The sequence below is a fragment of the Raphanus sativus genome, chromosome 6 (assembly GCF_000801105.2).
Source record: "Raphanus sativus cultivar WK10039 chromosome 6, ASM80110v3, whole genome shotgun sequence".
NCBI classification, from domain to species: domain Eukaryota; kingdom Viridiplantae; phylum Streptophyta; class Magnoliopsida; order Brassicales; family Brassicaceae; genus Raphanus; species Raphanus sativus.
Window position 1 is genome coordinate 50,059,546 of NC_079516.1, and position 26,665 is coordinate 50,086,210.

The 26,665-nt window shown below is 35.6% G+C and overlaps 6 protein-coding genes and 2 long non-coding RNA genes across 17 annotated transcripts; 2 read left to right on the top strand and 6 right to left on the bottom strand.

Moving 5' to 3' along the window:
• The first annotated feature begins 3,985 nt into the window (after positions 1–3,985).
• LOC108813138 (alanine--glyoxylate aminotransferase 2 homolog 2, mitochondrial-like) lies at positions 3,986–6,368 on the top strand. Its single transcript, XM_018585602.2, has 8 exons — positions 3,986–4,358; positions 4,534–4,764; positions 4,844–5,014; positions 5,097–5,240; positions 5,317–5,493; positions 5,581–5,806; positions 5,898–6,011; positions 6,110–6,368. The coding sequence occupies exons 1-8, from the start codon at positions 4,116–4,118 to the stop codon at positions 6,238–6,240; spliced, it is 1,437 nt and encodes a 478-aa protein (XP_018441104.2). The 5' UTR covers positions 3,986–4,115; the 3' UTR covers positions 6,241–6,368.
• Positions 6,369–6,792: 424 nt separating this feature from the next.
• On the bottom strand, positions 6,793–10,329 carry LOC108813115 (TOM1-like protein 6). The gene is made up of 9 exons (XM_018585574.2): positions 10,077–10,329; positions 9,661–9,739; positions 9,497–9,595; positions 9,289–9,402; positions 8,727–9,022; positions 8,540–8,621; positions 8,372–8,457; positions 8,002–8,265; positions 6,793–7,924 (listed from the first exon to the last, which is right to left on the bottom strand). Exons 1-9 carry the CDS (start codon positions 10,193–10,195, stop codon positions 6,967–6,969), a joined length of 2,097 nt encoding a protein of 698 aa, XP_018441076.2. The 5' UTR covers positions 10,196–10,329; the 3' UTR covers positions 6,793–6,966.
• Positions 10,330–12,826: 2,497 nt separating this feature from the next.
• LOC108807013 (pentatricopeptide repeat-containing protein At2g38420, mitochondrial) lies at positions 12,827–14,582 on the top strand. Its single transcript, XM_018579244.2, has one exon. The coding sequence runs from the start codon at positions 12,994–12,996 to the stop codon at positions 14,356–14,358; it is 1,365 nt and encodes a 454-aa protein (XP_018434746.1). The 5' UTR covers positions 12,827–12,993; the 3' UTR covers positions 14,359–14,582.
• A 158-nt stretch (positions 14,583–14,740) lies between these two features.
• Positions 14,741–17,478, bottom strand: LOC108808780 (uncharacterized). Of its 5 annotated transcripts, none has more exons than XM_056989866.1 (7): positions 16,875–17,478; positions 16,430–16,729; positions 16,156–16,342; positions 15,830–16,058; positions 15,549–15,656; positions 15,213–15,457; positions 14,741–15,128 (listed from the first exon to the last, which is right to left on the bottom strand). In XM_056989866.1, the coding sequence occupies exons 2-6, from the start codon at positions 16,719–16,721 to the stop codon at positions 15,422–15,424; spliced, it is 852 nt and encodes a 283-aa protein (XP_056845846.1). In that variant the 5' UTR covers positions 16,722–16,729; positions 16,875–17,478; the 3' UTR covers positions 14,741–15,128; positions 15,213–15,421. The 5 variants fall into 5 exon arrangements, with proteins under 5 accessions (XP_056845846.1, XP_056845849.1, XP_056845845.1 ...); XM_056989869.1 differs by having other exon boundaries at positions 15,213–15,442; positions 16,852–17,477; XM_056989865.1 differs by having other exon boundaries at positions 16,852–17,477.
• Positions 17,479–17,941: 463 nt separating this feature from the next.
• Positions 17,942–18,721, bottom strand: LOC108808779 (uncharacterized). The gene is made up of 3 exons (XR_008936127.1): positions 18,615–18,721; positions 18,278–18,542; positions 17,942–18,187 (listed from the first exon to the last, which is right to left on the bottom strand). It is a non-coding gene; the product is annotated as an uncharacterized LOC108808779 (long non-coding RNA).
• Positions 18,722–19,403: 682 nt separating this feature from the next.
• Positions 19,404–21,069, bottom strand: LOC108811377 (uncharacterized). 3 transcript variants are annotated; one of them, XR_008936126.1, is made up of 3 exons: positions 20,726–21,017; positions 20,394–20,520; positions 19,404–20,054 (listed from the first exon to the last, which is right to left on the bottom strand). It is a non-coding gene; the product is annotated as an uncharacterized LOC108811377 (long non-coding RNA). The 3 variants fall into 3 exon arrangements; XR_008936124.1 differs by having other exon boundaries at positions 20,721–21,015; XR_008936125.1 differs by having other exon boundaries at positions 20,394–21,069.
• A 1,952-nt stretch (positions 21,070–23,021) lies between these two features.
• On the bottom strand, positions 23,022–24,996 carry LOC108811376 (lon protease homolog 1, mitochondrial). Of its 4 annotated transcripts, none has more exons than XM_056990037.1 (7): positions 24,850–24,996; positions 24,558–24,678; positions 24,322–24,408; positions 24,108–24,221; positions 23,855–24,022; positions 23,417–23,748; positions 23,022–23,336 (listed from the first exon to the last, which is right to left on the bottom strand). In XM_056990037.1, exons 3-6 carry the CDS (start codon positions 24,364–24,366, stop codon positions 23,647–23,649), a joined length of 429 nt encoding a protein of 142 aa, XP_056846017.1. In that variant the 5' UTR covers positions 24,367–24,408; positions 24,558–24,678; positions 24,850–24,996; the 3' UTR covers positions 23,022–23,336; positions 23,417–23,646. The 4 variants fall into 4 exon arrangements, with proteins under 4 accessions (XP_056846017.1, XP_018438928.1, XP_056846015.1 ...); XM_018583426.2 differs by having other exon boundaries at positions 24,322–24,405; positions 24,850–24,995; XM_056990035.1 differs by having other exon boundaries at positions 24,322–24,405; positions 24,845–24,986.
• LOC108808781 (uncharacterized) lies at positions 24,522–26,665 on the bottom strand. Its single transcript, XM_056987440.1, has 3 exons — positions 26,368–26,665; positions 26,095–26,248; positions 24,522–24,678 (listed from the first exon to the last, which is right to left on the bottom strand). Exons 1-3 carry the CDS (start codon positions 26,663–26,665, stop codon positions 24,522–24,524), a joined length of 609 nt encoding a protein of 202 aa, XP_056843420.1.

The window sequence follows — 26,665 nt, forward strand, 5'->3', positions numbered from 1 at the left end:
ACCAATTTACTTTTCTAAGAATAATATATTTTATATATTATAATTTATATAGTTATTTATTAAATGAAACTTCACAATCATATGGTTCCTATGATCATTCATATTGTTTTATAACAAAATATTTAAATCATTGATAACAAAATTTTCAATGTAAAAAATTTAATAAGTTTATAATTTATAAATGTTCTTGAAAATTCATTGAAATTTTTTAAAATTAAAATATTTATGTAATCTTATATGGTATATAGTTTAATCTATATATATTTGTTTTATTATTAATTGATACTTTTTATTCATATGGTTTTAAAATCATGTGTATCTTTCTATAATAAAAGTGTTAAACCATTGATCATTAATTTTTAACATAATAGTTAAATAGTTTTAGTCATTTATTGTCATTTTTTAAAATTCAAAATATAACATACGAAAAATCTAAATTTTAATTTTATAGCTAATTCGATTTTTAATTTATTTTAATAATATAAAATTAAACAAAAATGATGGACTTATCAAATATTTATTATTAGAAACATTAATTGTCATATATATATTAGTCATTTATGGTAATTTCGTAGGTTTTATTTAAGGAAAGAAAAGAAAATAGTAATTATATCTAGCGGAACAATCATCAAAAGCTTCTATCGTAAATATCATATCATATCATCATATCATTAATTCGGGGATAAAATTATTATTTTAATTATATTTTGGGAGAATGAAACAATAATTCGGTTTCATTTGGATTAGGAATATTCAATCCGGATATCGGATTGGTTTCGGTTTGGTCTTTTTGGTATTTTGGATTAGTAAAATATAACTACTATTCTAAATCCATATTTACTTCGGTTCAATTTTGTTTATATACCTTCGGTTTCAGTTTGTTCGGCTTTATACCAAAAACATAATGATTTAGTTTGAGATCATATTATATATTATACAAATTTAAGAGTCATGTTGTCCAAAAGTCATTTATTAAAAAAAATATTATATATTTAAATAAAAGAATAAAAAAACAAAGAAAAGCTTTATCATCTAATAAAATAATAAATCTAAAATTAGATCAAAACTCTAAATTTTGAAAAAAAAAACAAAACACAAGCACAAAGAAAAGTTTTTATAGTCTTTCATATTAAGTGTTCATCAAATTAATATGTCTTCAATTGAACACATCTCTGTTTGTTTAAAAATAAAAAAAGTTATAAACAACTTCAACTAATCGGTTTTGTACATCAAATTTCTAATCTTTACTTCAATTTAGGCAATGTTAAAAAAAAAAAACCCGAAAAAAAAAAGTCTCAATTACATTGAATTGTTACTTAATTATATTTCAAGTGGTTCAAGTGATTTACAAATTATAATTATAGTTCAACTTATATAACAAATAAATATTCATGCGTCGTTATAAATATATACATATTTACATGTTTTACATATTTACATGTTTTTACTTTGGATCAATTTTGTTTAGTTTAGTCAGTTACAAACTATAACTCAAAACGTTTGTAAAAGACAATTGCAATATAGTCAAAAAATACACCAAATGAAAACCAAAGCCTCTGTAAAAGGCTCTGCAATCCCTAATTTCCTTAAGTGCGTGCATGAGCTTTTTAGTAAAACAGACCAAACGCACCGATTAACAAAAATGTACGTGCATGAGCTTTTTAGTAATTGAAATAGACCAAACTCATAAAATGTACGTGCATGAAACAGACCAAACTCCTCATCCTAAACTACTCATCAAGTCATGAAGTCTTTATGAACATTATTAACATCCTTGCGAAAATGTTTTGACAAATTATTTGAGATTATTTAAAAACCACACAAGTATTACACTGTCCGTAGGAAAATATTTTGTAAATGAGAATAAATACTTTTACATTGGCCCATATAACCATGTTCTTCGTGGAAACAACACAATCTACAAAACGGAAACATTTTTATATCAGAACACAAGTTCAATTGTCTGAACATGAATCCAGTCAATGAGTTTTTCGGTTTCGTCAAGCACGGGTTAAATTTAAACTTAAATTAAAATTATGGAAACAGAAGAAAATTAATCAGAGTACAAAGAAACAGAGGAAAAAATAAACAGAAAAACAAAAACAGAGTACAACACAAAGTACGAAGAACCCTAGAATAATAAACGATATCAACTTGATACCGACAGGCTTACGATATTCTATGTTCCATTGATAGATTATCAACCTCGCAAGTCATCAACCTCTTGCTCAACAACCGATCCTCTTCGTGTCTGGTTTAGGATTCTTAGCAACCACATCTCGTTTAGAAGTCGTAGCAACTAATAAACGTCTTGCTTAACAGCACATCTTCTTCGTATCTGGTTTAAGAGTCTTAGTTTCATTTTTTTTCTTAACAGTTGACAATAAATATCTAAATTTAACTGCTCTCCTTCGATGTTCATGAACAACTCGTAATCGATTTGCTTCTGAAATTTTTTTGTCCGATTAGTAAACGTAAATAAGGAAACTTTGTGTTTTAAACACAATAAAATTTTTGAGAAGTTCTCTAACGTCGCCATGTCACCGTCTTTTTTTATAAAGCTTTCTGAAGTCGCCACGTGTCAATTTTAATGTGAACGCATTTAATGCAAATGCATCTTCTTTAATATATAGGGGATGAATTTTGAGTCATGAAAGTACATTCGACAATTATGTAAAAAATTACAAAAAAAAAAAATCTATGATATGATCGATGTAAGTAAAACTATCAATCTCATGATCGATTGACACCCATGCATCCAATTTACCACATGTGACATGCATACTTTACAATTTTGGTAATATACAGAATACACTTAAAAAATGATAATAACGTTTACTATACATACACATGCTTTATGCTTGATAGAAAATCTATTACGAAACAACTGATGTCATGACTATTAAACATTACACTATTTTATACTGTCGTGAGGAAAATGAGTTGGGAGTTAGAACGTGGGTTTACTCTTTTTATTGTTTTATTTTTAAACATGTGAAATTAGGAACAAAAAATTCATTAAAACTTAGCCTCTTTTTCAATAGGTTTTTGAAAATATTTGTGGTAAAATAAACTAAAAAGTGTGATTAGTTCATTGTTATGTAGTTTTTGTTTTATAAGATGAGTGGAAATGTAAATAGAAACACTTTGATAAATATCAGTGGAAATGAGTTTTGAACTAATTTTGTGGAGATTTACAATTCATAGGTTACCATGTGTTTACTAATTCTGCGCTCGAAAGTCTTTTATGTTAGTCAGTCAACATTCACTGAATACAATAGTAGTAATATTTTCATTTCGTAGAATCTTTTGTTTTCTGTTACCAACTTCCGGAAACTAGTTGTTTATGATTAATAAGAAAAAAATCTTAAAAAATGATCCAAACCGTTTTAATAGGTGATAAATACTCAAATATTTTTAGATAATACACTATTTTCTGAGATTATTTTACCATTAAAAAGTTCAATTATTAGAAGATATGGCTTATAGAAGTTCGAATTCAAATGTTAAATTTATGGCTTTCAAAGTTCAGATTTATGCAGTGTTTTTAAACTCGGACCAATTCGAAGTTCGACCAGAAAACCGGTTATATAGTCAAATTGGATTTAATAACTGATTTGACTATGGACCGATCATATAACTTGATTAAATTTCAAAACTATTGAACTGAATAAAGACCAATGAAACCATCAACAATTCATAAATCAAAACTATAAACAAAAAGTTAGTTTATGTTTAAGTGTTTTATATTTGATATTTATTTATATTATTAGAATATATTGAACCAAAATTATTAAATCAAGTTTAACTTGGTCGAACAACCAAATATTTTTTGGTTCGGTGTTCGGTTCGGTTTTACAAACGCTAAGTTTAAAACTTAGTCTAAAAAATAAGCAAATTGTTTCAATTCATAATTAGAAATACATTGAACGGCCAACTTGTCAAATCAAGTTCGGTAAGTATATATAGGTTAGGCGTCACCAATCTCCTTAAATAGAGATGGTAACGTCGTGGCTCTCTTCTCATCATCATTACAACCATCGAAACGGTATCGTAGTGATCTCTGCAACCGTTTCGTTTCATCAAGATAGAATCGGTGGGAGATAAAAGAGACGATGCAGAGATTCGCGGCGAAAAGTAGGTTTCAAAACATTCCCATTTCTCTCTGGCGACGACGACGACGATGCATGATCTCGTCGACGTCTGAAACAGCAACGGCTGCTTCCGACGAATTTACCGCCAGGCTTCCGCCGTTTGAGTACATTCCGCCACCGTATACAGGTCCATCAGCCGATGTCATCCTTACCAAAAGGAAAGAGTTTCTCAGCTCTTCCATGTCTTGTCTCTACAAAAAACCGGTAACGTTTTTGATCATGTCTATTTGAGATATTTATTAAAGCGTTTTTTTAAAAAAATAAAAAGAAAAAAGTAATATTCTGTGACCAGTAATGGAATCTAAAATTCAATGTTGAATCTTCTTCTTTTTCTGTTTTATCTGATGAATTTTTTTTTATTTTTTTTGTGAGTTTGCAGTTGAACATAGTGGATGGGAAGATGCAGTATCTATTCGACGAGAGTGGTCGGAGATACTTAGATGCATTTGCAGGTATCGCAGTTGTGAACTGTGGGCATTGTCACCCTGATGTGGTTAAACCAGTCATCGACCAAATCAAACGACTCCAGCATCCTACCACTCTTTACCTTAACCATGCAATTACTGACTTCTCTGAAGCTCTCGCTTCTAAACTCCCTGGTGATCTCAAGGTAACGTAACCACATGCATGGTTATGTTACCAAAATTCGATTATTTCATGAGGGTTTGTTTTTTTTTTAATTTGAACAGGTTGTGTTCTTCACCAACTCAGGAACGGAGGCTAATGAGTTAGCGCTCATGATAGCTAAGCTGTATACTGGATGTCAAGACATTGTCTCGATTCGTAATGGGTATCATGGTAACGCTGCTGGAACTATGGGTGCTACTGGTCAAAGCATGTGGAAGTTCAACGTGGTTCAGGTACTTTTTGTTTCTTGAATCATGATTCATATCTAATTTCTGTGTTGTGATTTTTTTTTATTTTTGTTTGGATGGTGGATAGACCGGAACTCACCACACTTTGAACGCTGATCCATATAGAGGTGTGTTTGGTTCTGATGGAGAAAAGTATGCAAGAGAGTTGCACGATCTTATCCAATATGGCACGACCGGAAACATTGCTGGTTTTGTTTTTGAAGCTATACAGGTGAGACATTTAATAATACAAAGTTTTTAATAGATTGGAACAACTCTCATCATCGACGATATCACTATGTGAATAGGGAGTTGGAGGGATCGTTGAGCTAGCTCCAGGCTACTTGTCAGCAGCTTACGACATTGTAAAGAAAGCTGGAGGGTTGTTCATTGCAGATGAAGTACAGTCTGGTTTCGCCCGTACCGGTGATTTCTGGGGTTTTGAAGCTCACAATGTTGTCCCTGACATAGTAACCATGGCAAAGGTTAGAATTGAACCAACCTTAGTGTGCTCTTGCTAATGTTAAAAAAAGTGCTGATTTGTTTAGTTCTTTGATATGATGTGAAAACAGGGGATAGGGAATGGGTTTCCTTTGGGAGCAGTTGTGACAACTCCAGAGATTGCAAGAGTGTTGACACGTCGATGCTACTTCAACACGTTTGGTGGGAATGCTGTGGCTACTACAGCTGGTCTCGCTGTTCTGAATGTGATTGAGAAAGACAAGCTTCAGCAAAATGCGTCCTTGGTTGGAACTTATCTCAAAGTAAAATTTAACCAGCTGAAAGAGAAACACGAAAGTAAAAATCACGTTCTCTCATCATATATAGTTTGGTCTTTTTGAACTCACTTCTTCGTTGTGTTCATGCGTATGATTAATGGAATGTGTAGTTATTGGGGATGTACGGGGAAGAGGACTGATGCTTGGAGTAGAACTGGTGAGTGATCGCAAGCTTAAGACTCCTGCAACTGCTGAGATTCTACACATCATGGATCAAATGAAAGGTTTGTAGGTTTTGCTTTTTTTGTTTCTAGACTTCTCAGGTGAAACTCGTAGTAGAGAAACTCAGATTAAAATGTGTGTTTAATTGAATGGTTTACAGAGTTGGGTGTCTTGGTTGGAAAAGGAGGCTACTATGGAAACGTCTTTAGAATAACACCACCTCTCTGCTTCACTAAGGACGATGCAGATTATCTCGTCGAAGCTATGGACTACTCAATGTCCAAGATGTGAAGAAGAGAAACAGACACACAATATTAGCTTACTTGTAATTTTTCTTTGAACTACCAAAATGATTGATGAACCAACATCTCGTTGATTCTCAATCAATATATTTTTCTTAATGTTAAACATTTTCTATCTTACGCTGCAAAATGAAGACATTGATACAAACATATCAGGTCGTTGTCGGACCTGCTCATACCACCAGACAATATCATCATCAAGTAGATTCAGATCCTGGACTTCCATTAACATCCCTATTCATGTTCGGTTCCACTATCATTTGAGTTGTCCCATCAACAAACAAACCCTCATGAGAAATTTGGTGTAGTCATTTAAACATAATAGCTAAAAGCATTCCAAACTCTGCCAATGTGATGGTAACGACCACTATGCAAAACTGCCAGTAACATTCTAGTATCAGCTGCCCATTACAGGACACAAACAAGTCTAATAGTCGGACAAGAAACTGACTAGTTTTCCTGTTTCTCTCTTCCAGATCCCATAAGTTGAAGCTACCCCACCACAAACAAATAGTTCACACAACTCAACAAGAGAGTAGGATGATAGAAGACAAATAAAAAATCTCATGGTCTCATCAAATCGTTTCAGTATGTCATACCAAATCCTAAAATCAAACAAGATAAAAAAAAAAACGGGGAGAAAAAGAAAATGTACATTCAGTCGTACACCACTATATTCACAAATGAGAAAATAACGAAGCATGCAAACTTTATGTTAAATCATTTTCCTCCCTCCTATCATACTCTGCTGCGCCTGAGTAGCGTTATTACTGTTGGTAGACTTATTATTATGCTTCCCCTCTATGTTACCAAACACATCCAGATCTTCGAACAATCTGTACGATGGAACAAACGGCTTCTGTCCTCCAGAGACACCTGGATTGCTTGCAGCTGAAGTAGCCTGGGGATCTACGGTTCTCGCCGGGAATGAGTTGGACTGCTGCAGCGATCTCCCTGCTAGTGCCGACGTCTCTGTGTATGAGGCTGTTGCATTAGCCCGGGGAGTGTAGTATGCATTTGCTGATGTTGAAGCCCATGGCGGAGGCGGATATTCAAATGGACTCTGAGGTCTAGCTTGCGGTTGAGAATAACCCTGCTGTGTATGAGGCTGTTGCGTTTGAGGATTACCCTGCTGTGTATGAGGCTGTTGCGTTTGAGAATAACCCTGCAGTGTATGAGGCTGTTGCGTTTGAGAATAACCCTGCTGTGCTTGAGGCTGTTGTGGTCGAGAATAACCCTGCTGTGTATGAGGCTGTTGCGTTTGAGAATAACCCTGGTGCGCTTGAGGCTGTTGTGGTTGAGAATAACCCTGCTGTGTATGAGGCTGTTGCTGCTGCTGTTGAGAATAGCCATGTTGTGTTTGATGCTGCTGTGGTTGAGAATAGCTCTGATGTGTTTGAGGCTGTTGCTGTTGAGGTTGCTGAGGTTGTGCCCATGGAGCGACATAGCTCTCAAACTGTGGCACAGCCTGCGGATAGCTATGGCTGTTTTGATCTGAGACAGTGGGAGGAGGTGGAGGAGTTGACGTCAATGCCAGACTCAACAAATCAATCATGTCTTGGTCCCTAGTGGTGTTCACTGGAGGCGGCGGGTCAGGCAGAGCAAGAGCAAGAGCATTATGAGACTCTGAACTGGCGGGGTCTGTAGTCACAGATGCTGATGGTTTAGAATGCCTGAAACAACACAGCATTATATGTCAAATATTAAGAGTTTATGATATGCTTCCTGAATCCAATTGTAAGAAACAGACCTTCGAGCTAATTGCGCAAACTCATCTTCCTCCTCGTCTTCCTCATCAACTGGGCTTTTTCCCGTAGAGACAGTGGCGGGTACTGGGGAACTAGAACCAGCTATGGAACTAGAATCTTTAGCTTCAGAAGATTTTGGGCTCGAGTCAGCTGGTTTTAAAGCTAGAACTGGCAGAGGAGAACCAGAAGCTATTGCATCATGTCTAGCTAGCAGAATTTGAAGACTGTCATTTAGATCGAGGCCCCGGCCTAAAAGTTCATCATCGCTGCCAAATAAACGAAGAACTGTTTAGCACAACGATGGAACCTCTCAAGTCAACACATTCTAATATGTTTAAATACTATGTGATTCCTGAAGAATAGAAGACTAACACAGTGGTGGTTAGCATCTGCATCAGCTTTTTCTGATTGGAACGACAACGCTCGACCAAATCAACAATGACTTCATCTTTCACAGCCTACATAATACGATAACCATAGGTAAAAACAATTGATTTCGCTTCCAAAACCTCAATATAGCTGTACACCATATGACAATACCTCTCGGTCGCTGGTATCCACAGCGCTTAGCATGTCGCCCAAGAGATCCATCACGTCCCTCATGGCCTCGATACTTGACAAGCTACAGTTTAACAAGAAAAAGGACATTGAAATTTATGGATTTTTTTACAAAATCTAAAATTGCCAGTCCACATCGAGAGCATGTTGAACTAACAAAACTACTTACCTTAAGCCCTCAACCTCACTTGCCATTGCTTCATCAAGCCTTCTCGACGAACCACTGGGCATTCCGTAACCCACTTGAGGTATTCCATAACCCGCTTGAGGTGGTACTCCATAACCCGCTTGAGGTGGTACTCCATAACCAGCTTGCGGTACTCCATAACCAGCATACGGTACTCCATAACCAGCTTGCGGTGATCCATAACCCCCCTGAGGCTGTCTTACCGCTGGATGACTCACTGGTGGAGTTATTATAGGGGACGCATCAGGTGAACGCTGAGGGAACACGACTCCAGAACGCTGACATATACAAGAGCAAACATAAGGAAAAGAATTTCATGCAAATGACAATCTGCATGTATATAGAGATCTCAAGCGCAGAGTAACAAGACTCCCGCAGCTATAAACTAACTTTCATATAGAACATGGTTAAGAACCCGTAAGAGGTGTAGCAGCGAAAACCAGCCTCTTTACTAATACACAGTACTTGGAAACTTATCACAAGAAATTCTATGAAAGGTGACTGAAAAAGTTATATTAAGTAAATTTTGAGGCAAGTTACTCACCCTTAACTCATCGTACGCCCAATAATAATGAGGATATTTACCCTCTGGACCTCCAAAAGCCTGCTGCCAAGAGTCCAGCATGACCAATATTTTATCCCTCACTTGCATATCCGCCTGTAAAAAAAAAGTTCAAAGGAGCATCAGCAACGTGAAGACTCACCACTATGGAAAACATACACATACAACCCTAAAACAAAAAAAAAACTACCTTCTTCTTCACAATCTTGACCATTTCCCCCAATATGTTCTTCTCCGCAACTTGATGGTGCAAATAATCTCCACAGTTCTTCACCAACGCCTCCAAAAGCTAAGAAAAAAAAAGAGTCAAAACAAAATAAATGGCCAAAGAACAAAGGTCCCTAATCTCAATACCGTGAGTGCCAGTTGCTGAACTCTCGCGCTCTTATGTTGCAGCCTCTTTTTCAAAGCTTTAACCACATCCTTCGCTTGCCTGAGCAGCTCAAACAAGCACATAAAAACGTTACATCTACGATGATTGCAGATTAATCAAAGCAAATCAGAATCTCATTCTACCGAATAACAATCAGTACAATCAATGATCGTAGACAGGGCCAGCTATGAGATTTATGGAGCTTACTGGAATTAAATTTGGCTCTTCTCTATACATATTATTAACCTAGGGAACCAAGAGGGATGATTCATACTTGCTATGCCTAATAATCAACGAAAAACAATAATCTAATTCTATCGAAGAAACAATCAAACAGTTGCAGAATCCTAAGACCTAAATAATAATCGAAAGCGAAGAAGATCGAAAAGTTCTCTACCAGTGAAGAGAATTGACGGAATCGCAGATTTCCATGTTGGTGGTCCAATCAGGACCTAGAAGAAGATCGCTTGTTGCTTTATCAACCGCCACCGTCGCGGAAGCTGAAGACGACGCCATATCTTCTCGCCGATAGAGAGGAGACGAATAATCTTCGGCTTCTATCTATCTTTTCCAGCGCACCGAGAGAGAGAGAGAGAGTCAGCGGGAATCTTTGCTTTTCTATCTCAGCAAAGGAGAAAGAAGAGGAAAATCAGAAAAAAAAAAGGAAAATCTTTTTATTTATTTTGTTTTCCTGATTTTATTCTGAAGGACGGCCAACCTCTCGCTCCACGCTCCTCTTTCGCGCGTGACGCCACACGGTTTTATAATGTGGTCAACGTGAAAAGTCTTGTTTAAAAACTAAAATATGGTACTGATAAATTTTTTTTTTTTTTGGTAATCATATAGTACTGATAATTATAGGTGGGTACTGGATAATGCGTTTTTAATGCTGTTTTTTTGTCACTGCGTCGCATTTTAGTGCTGCTCATTGTTGTAATGTGATTTTGACATATTTAATTATTTATATGGTTAATTATTTTATACGGTTACGTGTTGAAACGCAGCCAAGCAAAGTGTATAAAAAGGCTTTAAAAGTGTGTAGCAAAAGTTGGGATACATATTATTTAGACATTGACGACACGTATATTTTGATCGGTGCCACTTAGATAAAGATGAAAAGGAAGTTATCTTTATTTTTGAATTATACATTTATAATAATTTTATCATTTTGGACATTTATTCCAACCAAAAAAGACTCTGTGTACTCCACTGATTATCTAAATCTGTTTTTCATATCAAAGTTTCTTAAAAAATATTCATGAATAAGAACTGAAACAAATATCCATCATTAATTAGAGAGGAAGGAAAAGTTACAATTCATTCTAAAATTTGAAAATTCCCCTTTAAAATAGGTATATGCTCTCTTTTCTTTTTGTAAACTGAGTAGGTATATGCTCATATTAGCATATATATATATATATTTGCTTTTTTGCTAAAGTTTTCCAAAAGTTGTTAATTCTTCAAAATATGATATAAACCACCGGAATATTGTAAACAGAAAAAAAAATTACAAAAATTATATTAGCGATACAATATTTAGAGAATATTATCTCTAAATACAATTATAGCTTCTGCAAAATTATTTTATAATCCATTATACTATCTAGCTATTCCGAAAAATTCTCGATCTATGAACTAGAAATGAGTCAAATAACCACGGTAAGACATATGATTAAAAATAAAAGCTCGAAGAAAATTTATAAATGGTCGGTGGAAATGTATCCAGAACAGCTGACTTCGTGGTCGAGATGGTTGAAATGTGTGATCCAAATGACCAGAGTCAGCCCAAGGGAGCTAAATCAAGTCAAATATGGTGTAAGATAGAGATATTGGTCGAGGAAACTGGAAGGATGGTCTTTATAAAAAAAAAAAACTGGAAGGATGGTCGAGAGAAAAAAAAAGAAGAAGAGATTATGTGGATGATAAATAAAGATGGTTCACAGGTTGTTCCGATGGTCGAGAATAGGACAATCTAACGGCTGTATTGGCTGAAAAAAAATGTGGCTGACCTGAAGATGAGCCACTTGTCAAGATAAAAGTGGTTAAAACTGTTGCAACAACGCTCATGAAAGTCATGAGTAAGGAGAAGTAGACGCGGAGATGTGGGTTACGCTTGCGTAGAATAATATACAAAGAAACCTATTGCGAGTACGCAAGTATCTGCTAAGCCACGCAGTGTCCAAATGAGTAAATATCACACGAGTTCGTTCAAGTACAGTAGAACCTCTATAAATTAATAATGTTGGAACTTTAAAATTTTATTAATTTATAAAGATATTAATTTACAAAAATTTCAATTTTAGATTTTTTTCTATTTTTAGTTATAAAATAAGAAAATATTTGATTTTACCATATATACATTATTAAAATTTTAGAAAATAATGACTTTCATATTGTTTTATTATTTTATTTGGTGTATATTTTTATGTTTCATAGAATTTTTATGTGATTTCCGATATAATTTTACTAAATATTATCAAAACATATTGAAATATTAAGAAAATTGATGTATTTTCATTGTGAATATAAAACCAATAATATAATGTCTATTTGTACTTATATAATATATAAATATATATTGATAGATTATTAATTTATGATTTTAATGGGACTATATATTTACATGGGAGTTTTAAAAATATTATTATCTTATTATTTTATTGATTTGTATTATATTTTACACCGGCCCAAGTTGGGACCGATGAAATTTATTAATTTATTAATTTATCGAATATTAATTTATAGAGGTTCTACTGTAAATGTAGAAGTGGAAGCTGGTTGTAGGAACAGCTTTGTTGCATAAGAGATATTGGTCATAATAAAGTGAAAATGATATAAAATTTCTTAAATTTTAAGAGATGATATACATATAAAAATAGATTTCTAAATTTTTTGTATAAATTTTTTTCTTTTCATTGATTTTTTTTTTAGGCTCAAAATTGTAAGCTTGTTTTTGCTTAAGAAATCCTTAGGGTACTACTCAGGCAATTTTGCATGCAATGATGATGTCTAGAGCGTTTAGGACGAGAGAAAAAAGATGAAGAAGAGAGGGAGTTTGTTGGTAGTAATGGGGAGGAGCCAAAGGATTAGCTACTAGCTAGAGAAGAGGAGATAGGTTGAGCGAAATTTATGGTTATTATTGCAAATTTGTTTTTGATTAGTCTATTTCTTAATTTTATAAATAATCTATGGCTATTGTTGCAAATTTTCCATAGTTTTAACAGTTTCTCCGACTATAACGAAATGTCTTCCAGAGCTCCGGTCTGAATAAATCCTAATCGACGCCGACCCTCGAACTCAACCATCGATCGACCATGACAAGATCATCATCATGGCATCGAATGTCAAACTTCCTTCGAAAGTACCGAAAGATCCCTCACTCATCCTTCAAAACGAAATGGAACGAAACCCTCAAGCACAAACACGCAATGGAACAACTAAGAAGCGGTCTTGTCTCAAATCCAAGCTCGAACGTCAGCGCTATACACACACTCACAGAGTCATTCCGCATCCACAACTGCGAACCCACGCCGCAAGCCTACAGATTCGTCATCAAAGCCCTATCCAAATCCTCCGACCTCGAGAGCATCGCCTCCGTTCTAAACCACCTCGAAACCTCGGAGAAGTTCGAGACGCCAGAAAATATATTCAAAGACGTCATCTTTGCTTACGGGTTCGCCGGAAAGATCGAGGAAGCGGTCGACGCGTTCTTCGGGATCCCGAGGTTCAGGTGCGTGCTTTCTGCTTACACGCTGAACGCTCTGCTCTCGGTTCTCGTGAGGAGGAGAGAGGGGCTTGCGATGGTGCCTGAGGTTTTGGTGAGAGCTGGTGGGATGGGTGTGAGGTTAGAGGAATCTAGTTTCGAGATATTGGTCGATGCTTTGTGTAGGATCGGTGAGGTGGATCGTGCTAGTGAGTTGGTCAAGTACATGAGTGACGAGAGTTATATCGTTGATCCGAGTTTATACTCGAAGTTGCTGAGTTCTGTCTGTAAACATAAAGACTCTTCGTGTTTCGATGTTATTGGATACGTGGAAGAGCTGAGAAAGATGCGGTTTTCGCCGGATTTGCGAGATTACACGGTTGTGATGAGGTTCTTGGTTCGAGGAGGAAGAGGGAAAGAAGTTGTGAGCGTGCTGAACCAGATGAAATGTGATCGGATAGAGCCTGATCTCGTTTGCTGCACGATTATACTGCAAGGGGTTATCGAGGATGAGGATTACTCGAGAGCAGACAAGTTGTTTGATGAGCTGCTCTTGTTAGGTTTGACTCCTGATGTTTATACCTATAATGTGTATATCAACGGCTTATGCAAGCGGAACGATGTGGAAGGCGCGGTCAAGATGATGTCTTGTATGGAGAAGCTAGGTTCTGAGGCTAATGTGGTTACGTACAATATATTGTTAAAGGGGTTGGTTAAGGCCGGGGATATGAGTCGAGCGAAGATTCTTTGGGAAGAGATGGAGAGGAATGGGGTAGACCGGAACAGTCACACGTATGATATTATGGTTGGTGGGTTTATTGAAGTAGATGATGTTGGTTATGCTCAGGGTTTATTGGAGGAAGCTTTTAGTAGGAACTTGTTTGTTAAGAGATCAAGAACAGAGGAAGTCATTTACAGGTTGTGTGATAAAGGTTTGATGGATGAAGCAGTGGAACTTTTAGCATACCTGGTTTAAGTTTTTTTTTTAATAGATGTAGATCAACTTTATTATCCCTGCAATTTTTTATGTGTTTGGTCTTGTGGATGATAGCTAGAATTTGATAGAAGGGGGATTTTGATTTGCTTGGCAAAGTCTTGGGAAGTGATCTGACTATATGTTCAGAGCAGAAGAGTAATCTTACAAATGTATGTATTGGTTTCTTCAAGGATTTAATACAAATTGTGTTTGGTTTTGATGTCCATCCTAGTGTACCGCAAATGGTTTTAGACCGTCTGATCCGATGTAGCCATCCGAAGTCTAGATTATCATTGATCAATGATTGCTTATAACTTAAATTCTGGGAATAATGTGGACCTCGTACACCGACTATAAAACATAGTATACCTCAATAAATAAGGCCAGGCTGGACCAGACTAAAATACATGTGAGCTTCAGAGTATGACAAGGACAGGCCAACCTAGAGAGACTGACGTGGATACAAAACATAACAGAATGTAGAAGAATCCAGCTGGTGTGTTGTATTCTACTTTAAGTAAGAGAGATTTTGACCCTCAAACAAAAATTCTCATGAACTTTGAAGTAACAAAACACAAAAGAACGTAAAACAGAAACTCAACATAGCACTAGAATGATTCTTTACTACATAAGACTGCCATAGCAGCAACTCAATAAGTCCCATATGGTTCCAAGAGCATCTCGGAGCCATCGCAACTTAAGAAGTCCCATATAGTTCCAAGAACATCTCGGAGCATTTCCAAAACACAACCCCTCTCAATTTTCTGCTCCTGCAGACCCACAAAAATAATAAACTTATAGAAGTCTTACTTCCAATATATTTTTAAAAAGATGCAGAAACACAATGACTTTACCTGTAGCTTAGTGTTAATCTCTTTAAGTATAAGAGTCACCCCCTTCTCGATTTCCCCTGTTTCATACCTCTCATTCATTCTATCGGTCTCTCTGACCTTAAGCACAAGAGTCCTTGTTTTGTGGATAGTAACTCTAACGTGACAAACTTCAAATATTTTGTAACAATCTTCGAATGAAGTTTTACCAAGCGACCACCTTAATCTACCTTTCACATTCGGATCAACAATTGCTGAACCAAGTAGTCCTTGGATACGTCATATAAATGGAACTTAAGCTAAGTACAAGAGAGGCATATCTATAATCCAGATACTATATATATATCAAAATTAACTAACCGTGAGGGTGCTTATTGTCCTTTTGCCGGCGAGCATAAGCCTTACATCAAGATTCTTATCAATGCAAGAGATATCAATAGTCGAATGCCTTACAGGATGAAGCTCGGCCTGCGCAAAAGAAAATATGGTTTAATGTTAGATGTTAGTAGAAAAAAAGTGTGAAAATTTGGCATGCAACAAATTATTATCAATGATGAGATCGTTGCGATGTATCATATGTCCTCAACAACAATATTTCTATTGTTGTCAAAAAAAAAAAACAATATTTCTATAGGACTTGCCTTGTACATACTGAGACGTTTATCTTCCTTCACGACACATTTACAATTGATGATTCCACTGGGACCAGTAATCTTCACGATGTATTTTTCCTTTTCTCCGTCTATACAGAACTCATGGCTTGGTATAGCCTTAGACTTGATGTTTTGTATGAAAGAGGTTGGTACATCTGTAGAGAATATCCTTCTCGAGTTCTTTAGGGAATAATCAACCACAGGACCAGCTTTGCTCCTAGTTTTATATGTTATAAGATGTTATAAAGCAAGTGAAAATGAGATCTTGGCTACAAAAACAAAACACAATATGACTAAATTTTTAGATTGCTTACCCATAAAAGATCATTTTTCCAAACCTGGCAACCAATCTTAGTTTGGCATTATCTGAAAGATGATGATCCTCCACACACTTATTAGCTTGGTCATATGCAAACATAAGGTCCTCAGCGACTTTCTCTGCTACTAAGAGCCACCTAGTTCTTTCTTCTTTGTCTTTGCTCTCTTCAGTCCTCATGCACACTGAATATATAAAAAAATAAACTCAAAAGGACTCACTACTATTGTTCACTGCAGCATCTAGATAATGTTCTGTGTTAAGACACAAACCTTTGTGAAAGTCTTTGTTCATCAATACCAAAGCCTTTACTCCATGTTCAGAAGAATCAGAGGATAAGGGCACAAGCTTGACATATGGAGGAACCTCGTCCATAATTCCATTTGAACCAATAAGAAACCATTTGGTAAAATATTTTTCTGAGTACACAATTCCATTGCCTTTAGCACTGCTACTTTTGAGTTCATTGATGTTCTTTTCGAATTTTGTGAGAAGAGAATATGGAAAAGGGGAAGGTTTAACTGGATCCTTCAAGTTTCGCTTATGTGGAGGAATATAAGACATGCCTGATCCTGAAACTCAACAACAAAATAAGAAGAAAAATAAACGATTTCAAGAACAATGAAATAAGCTTAAGTATAAATAACATCTTAGGAAAACTACAGAAAACGACTGCAGAAGTTTTAGTGATTACAAAATATATCCAAAGAAGTATACACTAAATAGATTTTGAGATGAGGATAGAGAAGGTGTATCGTCTTCTGATCTTCCTGCAAGCAAATAACAGTGAACTCTAAGAGTCTCTTTGGACTTAGATCCTTTTTTATCTTCCAATTGACGCATCGTTTCTTTCAAAACGTAATTAAATTGTGTTTGGCATAAAGATCAGTATAGTTATGAAACAAATATATTAACATAGTTTTGTCAACTATTTTTTTCTTGTTTAACAGTAGTTAAACTGTAAAATGAATGCCTTTGGAGTGGCATGCAAATATTCAAATAATACCGTTTTTTGCAGTTGTGGTTAAAAATAGACTATCCGTAAGATTTGATGTTTTCGATTTGGTATGTTTATATGCTGAATGGGGTTGACCGGAACTGCCACACGTATGATATTATGAATTTATGATTAGTGCGTTTATTGAAGTAGACGAGGTTGGTTGTGCTCAGGGTTTATTAGAGGAAGCATTTAGCAGGAACTTGTTTGTTAAGAGATCAAGAACAGAGGAAGTTATTTGCAGGTTGTGTGATAAAGGTTTGATGGATAAAGCAGTGGAACTTTTAGCTCACCTGGTTTAAGGGCTTTTTTATAGATGTAGACCAACTCTATTATACCTGCAATTTTTATGTATTTGGTCTTGTGGATGATAGATAGCTAGTATTTGATAGAGTTGATCAGACTATATTTTCTAAGCAGAAGAGAGATCTTACAAATGTATGTATTGGTTTTCAAAGATTTAGTACAAATTGTGTTTGGTTTTGATGTCCATCCTAGTGGGTGTACATTTGTCTTCTTCAAAATAATATAACTGTTTGACCGTAAATGGATTTAGACCGTCTCATCTGATTCAACCATTTCAAAGTCTAGATTATCATTAATCAATGAATGTTTAAGACTTAAATCATGAGAATCATGTGACTCTAGCACACCGAACTATAACACAATAAGGCCAGGCTGGAACAGACTATAATACATGTGAGCTTCAAAGTGGGACAAGGACAAGCCAACCTATAGCAGACTGACATTAATACAGAACACAAAAACTGTCAAAAGATCACAGCTTGTGTGTTGTGTTCTATTTCAATTAAGACACGTTTAGTCCTCACAACCCAAACAAAAAAAAAACTCATGAACTTCAAAGTACCAAAACACAACATAACGTAAAAGAGAAACTTAACATAGCACCGGCAAAAAACATATGGTTCTTTCTTTACTACATAAGACTGCCATCGCAACACATGAAGTCCCATATAGTTCCAAGAACACCTCGGAGCATTTCCAAAACACAACCCCTCTCTATGTTCTGTTCCTGCAGACCCACAAAAATAATAAACTAACATAAGCCTTACTTCCGATATATATATTTTTAAAAAAATATGCAGAAGAACAATAATTTTACCTGTAGCTTAGTGTTCATCTCTTTAAGTACAAGAGTCACCCCTTTCGCGATTTCCCCTGTTTTATCCCTCTCACTGAATCCATCAGTCTCTAACCTTAAGCCCTAAAGTAAGCTTCTTGTAGATGGTAACTCTAACGTGACAAACTTCAAGTATTTTGTAACCATCGTCGAATGTTGTACCAAGCGGCCACCTTAATCTTCCTTTCACATTCAGATCAACAATTGCTGAACTAAGTAGTCCTTGAATGTTACTTAGCTCGTTCTCCTGTCCATCATAAAAAAACTGCACTTAATCTAAGTACAAGAGAGGCATGTGTATTATCAAAAATTAACTCACTGTGAGAGTGTTTATTTTCCTTTTACCAGTGAGCATAAGCCTCATATCAAGATTCTTATCAATGCAAGACACATCTATAGTCAAATGCCTTACAGGATTAAGCTCGGCCTGTGCAGCAAAAGGGTTTGTAAGATGTTAGTACGTAAGGTAAATATTCGGCATACAAGAAATTGTTATCAACGATGAGATGTATCATATGTTCTCAAAGACTTGCCTTGTACATACTGAGACGTCCATCTTCCTTCACGGTACATTTACAACTGATGATTCTATTCGGACCAGAAATCTTCACAATGTATTTTTCCTTTGCTCCTTCTATACAGAATCCATGGCTTGGTATAGCCTTAGAGTTGATGTTCTGTACGAAAGAGGTTGGTACATCTGTAGAGAATATCCTTCTCGAGTTCTTTAGGGAATAATCAACCACAGGACAAGCTTTGCGCCTAGTTTATTACATGATATTATAAAACAAGGAAAATTAGATTTTGAAAACAAAATATAACACCAATATTTTTAAAGGGCTTTTATCACAACTAACCTAAGAATTCAAGTCAATTGCAAAACCAACCCCTTTTTTTTTCTCATTACTATTCATCAATGAATTTTTCAAACCATCCTTATGTTTTCGAAATATTTACAAAACTGCCATTATTTTTTTTTTTTTTTTAAAATCGAAAATGAGTAAAAACCAATTACACCCTAAGCATCTTTTCTTATTTACAACAATGCCATCATCTTCAATTTTGCAACCACCATTGAACCACCATGTTTGAGCTCATAAGAGCACCATTAACCCAAGCCTCCTAAATGGAGTGCTTAATCAATTTTTAATAATAAAAATGTGTTAAGCACTTAATCTAAAAAACTTATAAATTGTTGTTCTCCAATGGAGATTGCTTATTTTAGGGTGCTTAAAGAAAAAAAACATTGTTTTTTTAGATATGATGATGATGAGCCTACGATGGTGATGAGCATATTTGCCATGATAATAACTTGTTCATCTTCAACCTCTAATGCACGAACACTCGCACAGTTCCTCAGAATAGTCCTGAGACAAGTACAAGTATCACCATCCAAAGGAGTGTCCACTGAAACATAGTGCTACTACCCATATACAGTCACTCCTCTGTAACCCGCTCTCTTTCTCAACCAAAACTATCCTCTTTTTCAGTCTTGACACTCGCATCACCGAGTCCATTCCTTGTATTTCTGAAACCACCACACCAAATGACTCATCTGTAACTGTGTTGAGACGTGTGCTGAATATCCCCATTAGCGCATATTCCGTAGACTGAGTTGATGACATGGTCTCATCCCCGCAGGAGTCGTTGGCATCTTGAGATAAAGCATGCATAAAAACGAGTTCAGTTCTTGTCCATTAAGAAAAACACTGATTATAAGCACCCCAAGAAGCCTCATCCACTCGTTTAATGTCCGTGACTACAAATCACAGAATAGAACATTAACAACATCAATCAATACTTGAAAGCACCAGAGACATCATAGGTTCCTATCAATGGCATTCTCTCTCACAACACTAGGCTAGCCAGAATTCTATTACACTAGGCTAAAGTATCAGAGACATCATAGGTATCTTCCATACTACCATCTTCCATACAATCACAGTAGCAAGTATTCACTCAAACATGATCCAAAGCAACCAAATTTACAGAACAATCAGTAACAATATAATCAAAGTGTTCCCACAGAGAGAAAGTTAGGCCTTTAGGATAAGTGAAGACAGTTTTGTAAAAAAAAGGGGTTTGTATATAAACTTACTCAGACAAAGGTCGCTTGTTGATAGCACAAGGATAAACCGGAGCTCCGATGATGTTCTTGTTTATGTTACTGATTGCTCTTCGTGTCTGCCCATTCGCCGGATTCACTTTTCATCCACGTAAACCACCTTCAATAACAACAAGTCGCTTAAGTCAATCAAAAATAGAACCAAACCAAAAGATTAGTGTTTCGATTAAAGAATCTGATCATGCAGACAAATAAAAATTTGGGTCTTTGATGCGATTAAAGAATCTGATCAAAGACTTGAACAAGAATCATAAAACCCAGAAGAAATCAACGTGGAGATGAGAAGGAGGAAACCGAGACCGAACTTTCTTCTTCCCCTTAAACGCCTCTCAGGCTCATCCTCTCCCACTGGCCGATACCTTCTTCGTCGTCTTCTTCTCTTTATCCGTTGGATCGTGGAGGAGAACCAAGGTAGAGTGATGAAGCGTGAAGGAAATCAACAGAGGGTGAGGTGATGAATCGTCAAATTGATCTGTGGAGAGAGAGAAAGGAAAGAACCCCAGACTCTGTCTAATTGTAACACGTGTCCCCAAGCACCGTTTGCTTCTGTTGCTTAATTAAGCTCCGAAGCTTACGATAATTGTAATTTTTCTTTTTTTTTAATTACAAAAAAACCTAAGCACCCACTTAAGCTCTGGCGTTGATGATGCTCTAAAAGCTCAATAACTCAATTTTAACCACTTTTTCTCTTCTCTAACTCAACAAATTTTTTATTTCCTCTACATTTCTATCTAAAAAACTCTCACAACTTTCATTTTCATCTCACAAATTTCACATTTTCGAGTTTCTTCATTAGTAAATCGTCAAAGATGCTTCCTTTTGCTCAGTTTATGAGTTTGGACGGTTGAAAGGGTCGGAATCGAGGTTCACACCGGAAAAAGGTAACTGTTTACATGGTTTTCACCACTTTTTCAGTCTGTGTCGCGATGGTAGACTGCTTTATATGTCTACACCAATGTGTAGACGTACGATTCCGTCTATTTGTCAACGAACAAGTCAGTTTCGCAATTGACCTTTTTAACTTTTTTTTTGGAACACAGACTTCCCCAGCAGTCTACATCCTTACCTTTGACTACAAAAACAAAAATCTACGTAGACCTACCAAGACGGCTACGTAAAAGAGGTTGGTTTTACATTTGACCGAACTTTTGACTTTCTTAAGTAGACTTCAACGGAAGTCTACGAAATGTAGTCTGCCAATGAAGTCTACTTAAGGTCAGTTTTGCATTTGACCAAAACACTGACTTCGTTGAATAGGTTAGTTTTGTATTTGACTAAAATGTTTTTAAATAAAATAAATATTTTTTAAATTGTAGACTTCCAATGCAGTCTACGCATTTTTCACAAAAAAATATAGACTGTTCTTGAAGTCTACATATTTATTTTGGTCAAATACAAAACCAACCCATGGGTTTTGAAGTTAGACCTTATGCGAAGTCTACAAATCTGTAGACTACATTTGAAATCTACATTCGAAAGTCAAACAATTGTCAATTGCAAAACCAACCTATGGGTTTTGAAGTTAGACCTTATGCGAAGTCTACGAAACATGTAGACTACATATGAAATCTACCTTCGAAAGTCAAAACTTGGGTGAATTCTGGTCAATAATAAAAACTAACCTTTTCAATGTGATAGACTAAAACGGAAGTCTAAATGTATAAAGTCAAAACTTGGATGAATTTCTGGTCAAATAAAAAAAGTAACCCGTTAAAATTTTCAATTGCAAAAACTAACCCAAAAAGTAGACTGACACGGACGTCTACATTGTCGTAGACTGACACGAACGTCTACACTATCGTAGACTGATTGAAAAGTCTACGTAGGAAAAAAAATCAAAACTGAATTTATGTATTATTCATAAAGTTTATTCTAGATTTTTTTGTTTGAAAGTGTGTGTTAGTTAATCCTAATAGGTTTGAGTGATTTTGAAAAGAAAAACTGTTGTAGTTATGAAATTATAATACTTTTGGTTTGAGTACATAGTTTGCTAATAAGTGTAGACGTCTTTGTAAGTCTACATCTATAAAAAAAAATTAACATAAAATGGTTCAGTTATTTATTTTATATAAAGAATGAGTGGTAAATAAATACCAAGAATGGTTTAGAGGTACTTATGGAGGAGACACCAAAGGGTTAGTATTAATATATACCAAAAATATTTTCATTTTTGCATCACCAACAGTTTTTGTCCTATATTTAGAAGACTCTTGTTATGTTTTTGAAAATTTTTGCTTAACATTTGGAAACTGAACATTATCAAGAATAGAAATCTCCCCTTAACTAAAACCAGGTACCACTAAAATAAGCACATCGAAACAACTTTATCATTAAACCATTCAAGATCATCACATTGACAAACAACATTTATATGAAGAGATATTACAATGATTATATATGTTCTAAAGAAAATATCAAGAAACCACTTATTGCTATAAAGATAAGAAATTAAGAAGACACAAGAAGTTGTATACAGAAACACATGAAATAACATATTCGTATACAGAAACACATAGAGAAAAAAAAATCTGAAAGTTGTATATGAAATATAATTCAAACGACAAACAACAAAAACATAAAAAAAAAACAGAAGGAGACGAGAAGAAGAAACATGCTTACGTGAGATATAGTTGAGAGTCAAAAGAGAAAGACATAGAAGTAGGAGAATGGAAGAGAACAATGTGGAAGTGAAAGAGACTATTAATATTTGATAAACAATTCTTTCTTAACACAAAAATCAACGGATACGTCTCTGAGACGTCTCCCATCTCTGACCAAACCCCTCCCCCTTAAGCCATGCCGTCCCTGGTTCACCTTACATGTGTCGGGGTCGTTTCCTAGGCGTACCCGAGACGTACCCGTCCCCCTGCCGAACCCGGTACGCGAGACGGCACCCAAGAGGCGTACCCGTGCAACCTAGCCAATTACCCAAAACTCAAAATCAATTTTTTATTTTTTTTACCATAAGACAAGCAATCTAATTATCTAAGCCTCACCTCATTAGCAGGACGTCCATAATCAACCGGATCTCGTCGAGTTACAGCTTCAAGAAGCAAAACACCAAAACTGTATATATCACGCTTTTCGTTTAAGAGGCCTGAGTTAGCAGTTAAAGTGACTTCTCTAGTCATTGCAAGATCTTTCTGACCAGGTTTCTTTATGGCAAGTGATAGCAACGATGTGATCATAGTGCAGTCTGCACTTGGACCGCTCTTAGGTGTAGCTCCTACAGGAACTGGTTCTCTGCAACTGCAACTGCGCCTTCTTGTAAATCTTCTCTGCAGTAATTTTCTATCAATGAAAGAAGAGCTGCATCATTCACCTCAACCTGCAAGTAATACACAAAGTTCTGAGAAAATTCCAGGATAAAGAATGTGATTCCAAGACAATTACTCAAAGACCATAGACATTGGAGAATAGAATAAAAGTGAGACCTGTACAGGTTTGATGCCACAATCTCCACGTGCGATTTTCTCCAAATAGTCTCTGGCGATATGAACTTTCTCATCAGTGATGTAGCCAGCAATACTAATCACCTCCATTCTGTCTAGCAGATGATTGGGAATCATATCTATCAAATTTGCTGTGCACACAAACAAAACCTGTAGTAGGGAAATGAATCAGAAATTACATTCTTGCAGCTTAGAAGAATCACATGAAACAAAGGTTATTGATCAAATTAATAACCTTTGAGAGGTCAATGGTAACATCCAGATAGTGATCCAGAAAATTTGCATTTTGCTCTGGATCCAGAAGATCCAACAAAGCACTGGCTGGGTCACCAGCATGGCCTCTCCCAAGCTGCCGAGGATAAATAAAAACAAATATTATAGCAGAGCTAGTAGTATTATGACAATGATGGTGACAAAATTCAAGTAGATAATAACTAACAAGATATTACCTTATCAATCTCATCAGTTAGAATGAGATGATTAGCTATCCCCATGCTGTTGAGTAAACAGAGTAAGAAAGCTTCTTCTTGCACCTGCTGACAAATGGTAAGTGGAAGAATTAAAAGACAAACCACTCAAACCAAATCCATATAGAGATAGCACAAAAACCCACCACATAAATGAGATTAGACCAAAATCTATGAACTTTTTACAAATGATTGAGGTGAAGAGAAGAGAGTCTCACGTAGTTATCGAATGACTCATCGTAGGGGAAACAATAACCACCGGAAACCGGAAACCGCCGAAGGAGTAACGACAACACGCCGAAGAGAGTGGTCTGAGAGAGAGACGCTAGAGAGAGGGACCTGTTCCAAAGAGAAGAAACAGAACAAATAGAATATCACTACCTGACACACGACATCAAACAGAACATATCGAAGCAGAAGGAGAAACGACAACATGACTCTGACAACAACAACGAGATACGACTTCGACACACGACATGAAACAGAACAAACTGAAGATCACTACCTTACCAGAGGAAGGATATAGCAACAGCAGCGAGACAGCAACCAGTGTAAGCGGCGGAGACGGTTTGACTTCACCGGAAATCGCCCAAGAGAGAGAGAGAGAGTAACGGCCGCTAGGGTTTGTCTTCTTTTTTATTACCAAATGAAGACTAAAATTGCATTTATATGTCGGGAAACTTATCCGGTTAGGTTAAAAAAATTCTGGTTTTATATTGGTTAGATTAAAAAATGTTATATGTCGTATAACTTTTCTGTTTTGGTTAAAAAAAATTGATTTAATTTTGGTTAGGCTAATTTATTCTGGTTAATTTTGGGTCAAGTTAAGTTGTTTCCGGTTAGGGAGACTTCGAAAGAAGTCTACAACCATTTTTTCTTCTTTATTATTTTAATAATATTGGTTAAATCAGTCTAGTAAAAAATGTTATATAGGTTAAAATATTTTGGTTAAATCCGGTTAAGTAAAACTGCGTAGACTTCTTCGTATGATTTTAAAATTTTATTTAAATTGGAACATTTAATTTAAAATTAAAGATATACACGAATAAAATAGACTGTCAAAGACGTCTACAGTTTATAGACTTTATTGTAGGTCTACGAAACCCTAAACCACAAATTTCAAACCCTAAATAGTTTGCTTGATACTCAAAAAGTCTCATTTACTGTATCAAATATCAAAATTACACAAAATATAAACTACTAAACATTAATAAACAGATTTAAGTCAATAAAACCAAAAAAAATTAAAATCTAAAGTCTAATTCTAAAAATCTACCACTAAAAGACCTATCATGTTATAACCTTTTGTTTCTAAACTATGAACAATGTTTATATCATAGATACCAATTTAGTATATATTCTTTAAAATTGTTCAGTTATATAAAATTTTAATATATTTACTTTATACTATCCATTATATTGATGATTAGTTAAAATCTATCACAATAATTATTTTTAAACAATTTTAAAACAAAATATTAGATAAAATTTTGGTGTAGACTACACATCAAGTCTACAAATTAGACTTCGCTGGAGGTCTAAAAATATGTAGACTTCCTTCTTCTACATGTAGACTTCCAAAAGGATAGAAACGTAAATACCCTTCCGTTTTTTTGTTTGTTCATAAGGACTAAATGGTATTTTCATCTTCCATTTAGGTTAGTTCTGTATTTGACTGAAATTGGGGTACGCTAATGCATTTGACTTCAATATTTAGGTTGTTTTTAGCAATTCTCCCATTTTTAAAATGCTTACCCATAAAAGACAATTTTTCCGAACCTAGCAACCAGCCTCAGTTTAGCATTATCTTCCTCCTTTCTCTTATTGGCTTGCTCATATGCAAACACAAGGTCATCAGCAACCTTCTCTGCTACTAAGAGCCACCTAGTTCTGTCTTCTTCTTCGCTCTCTTCAGTAATCATATTTAACAAATATAAACAAAATAAAAACCAAGCTAAAAAGACTCACTACTGTTGTTCATTTCAACATCTTGATGATGTTTGTTTCGTCAAAATACATAACACAAACCTTTGTGAAAGTCGTTGTTCAGCAGTACCAAAGCCTTTAGTCCATTTATGCAGCCAGAAGAAGCCGAGGAAAGGGGCACAAGCTCAACAGAAGGAGGAACCTCGTCCTCAATTCCCTTTGAACTAATAAGAAACCATTTGGTGAAGTATTTTCCTGAATAGACAATTCCATGTCCTTGAAAATAGTTACTCTTGAGGTCATCAATGTTCCTTCTGAATTTTGTAAGAAGAGAATCTGGAAAAGGGGAAGGTTGAACTGGATCCTTCAATTTTCGCTTATGTGGAGGAATATACGACAT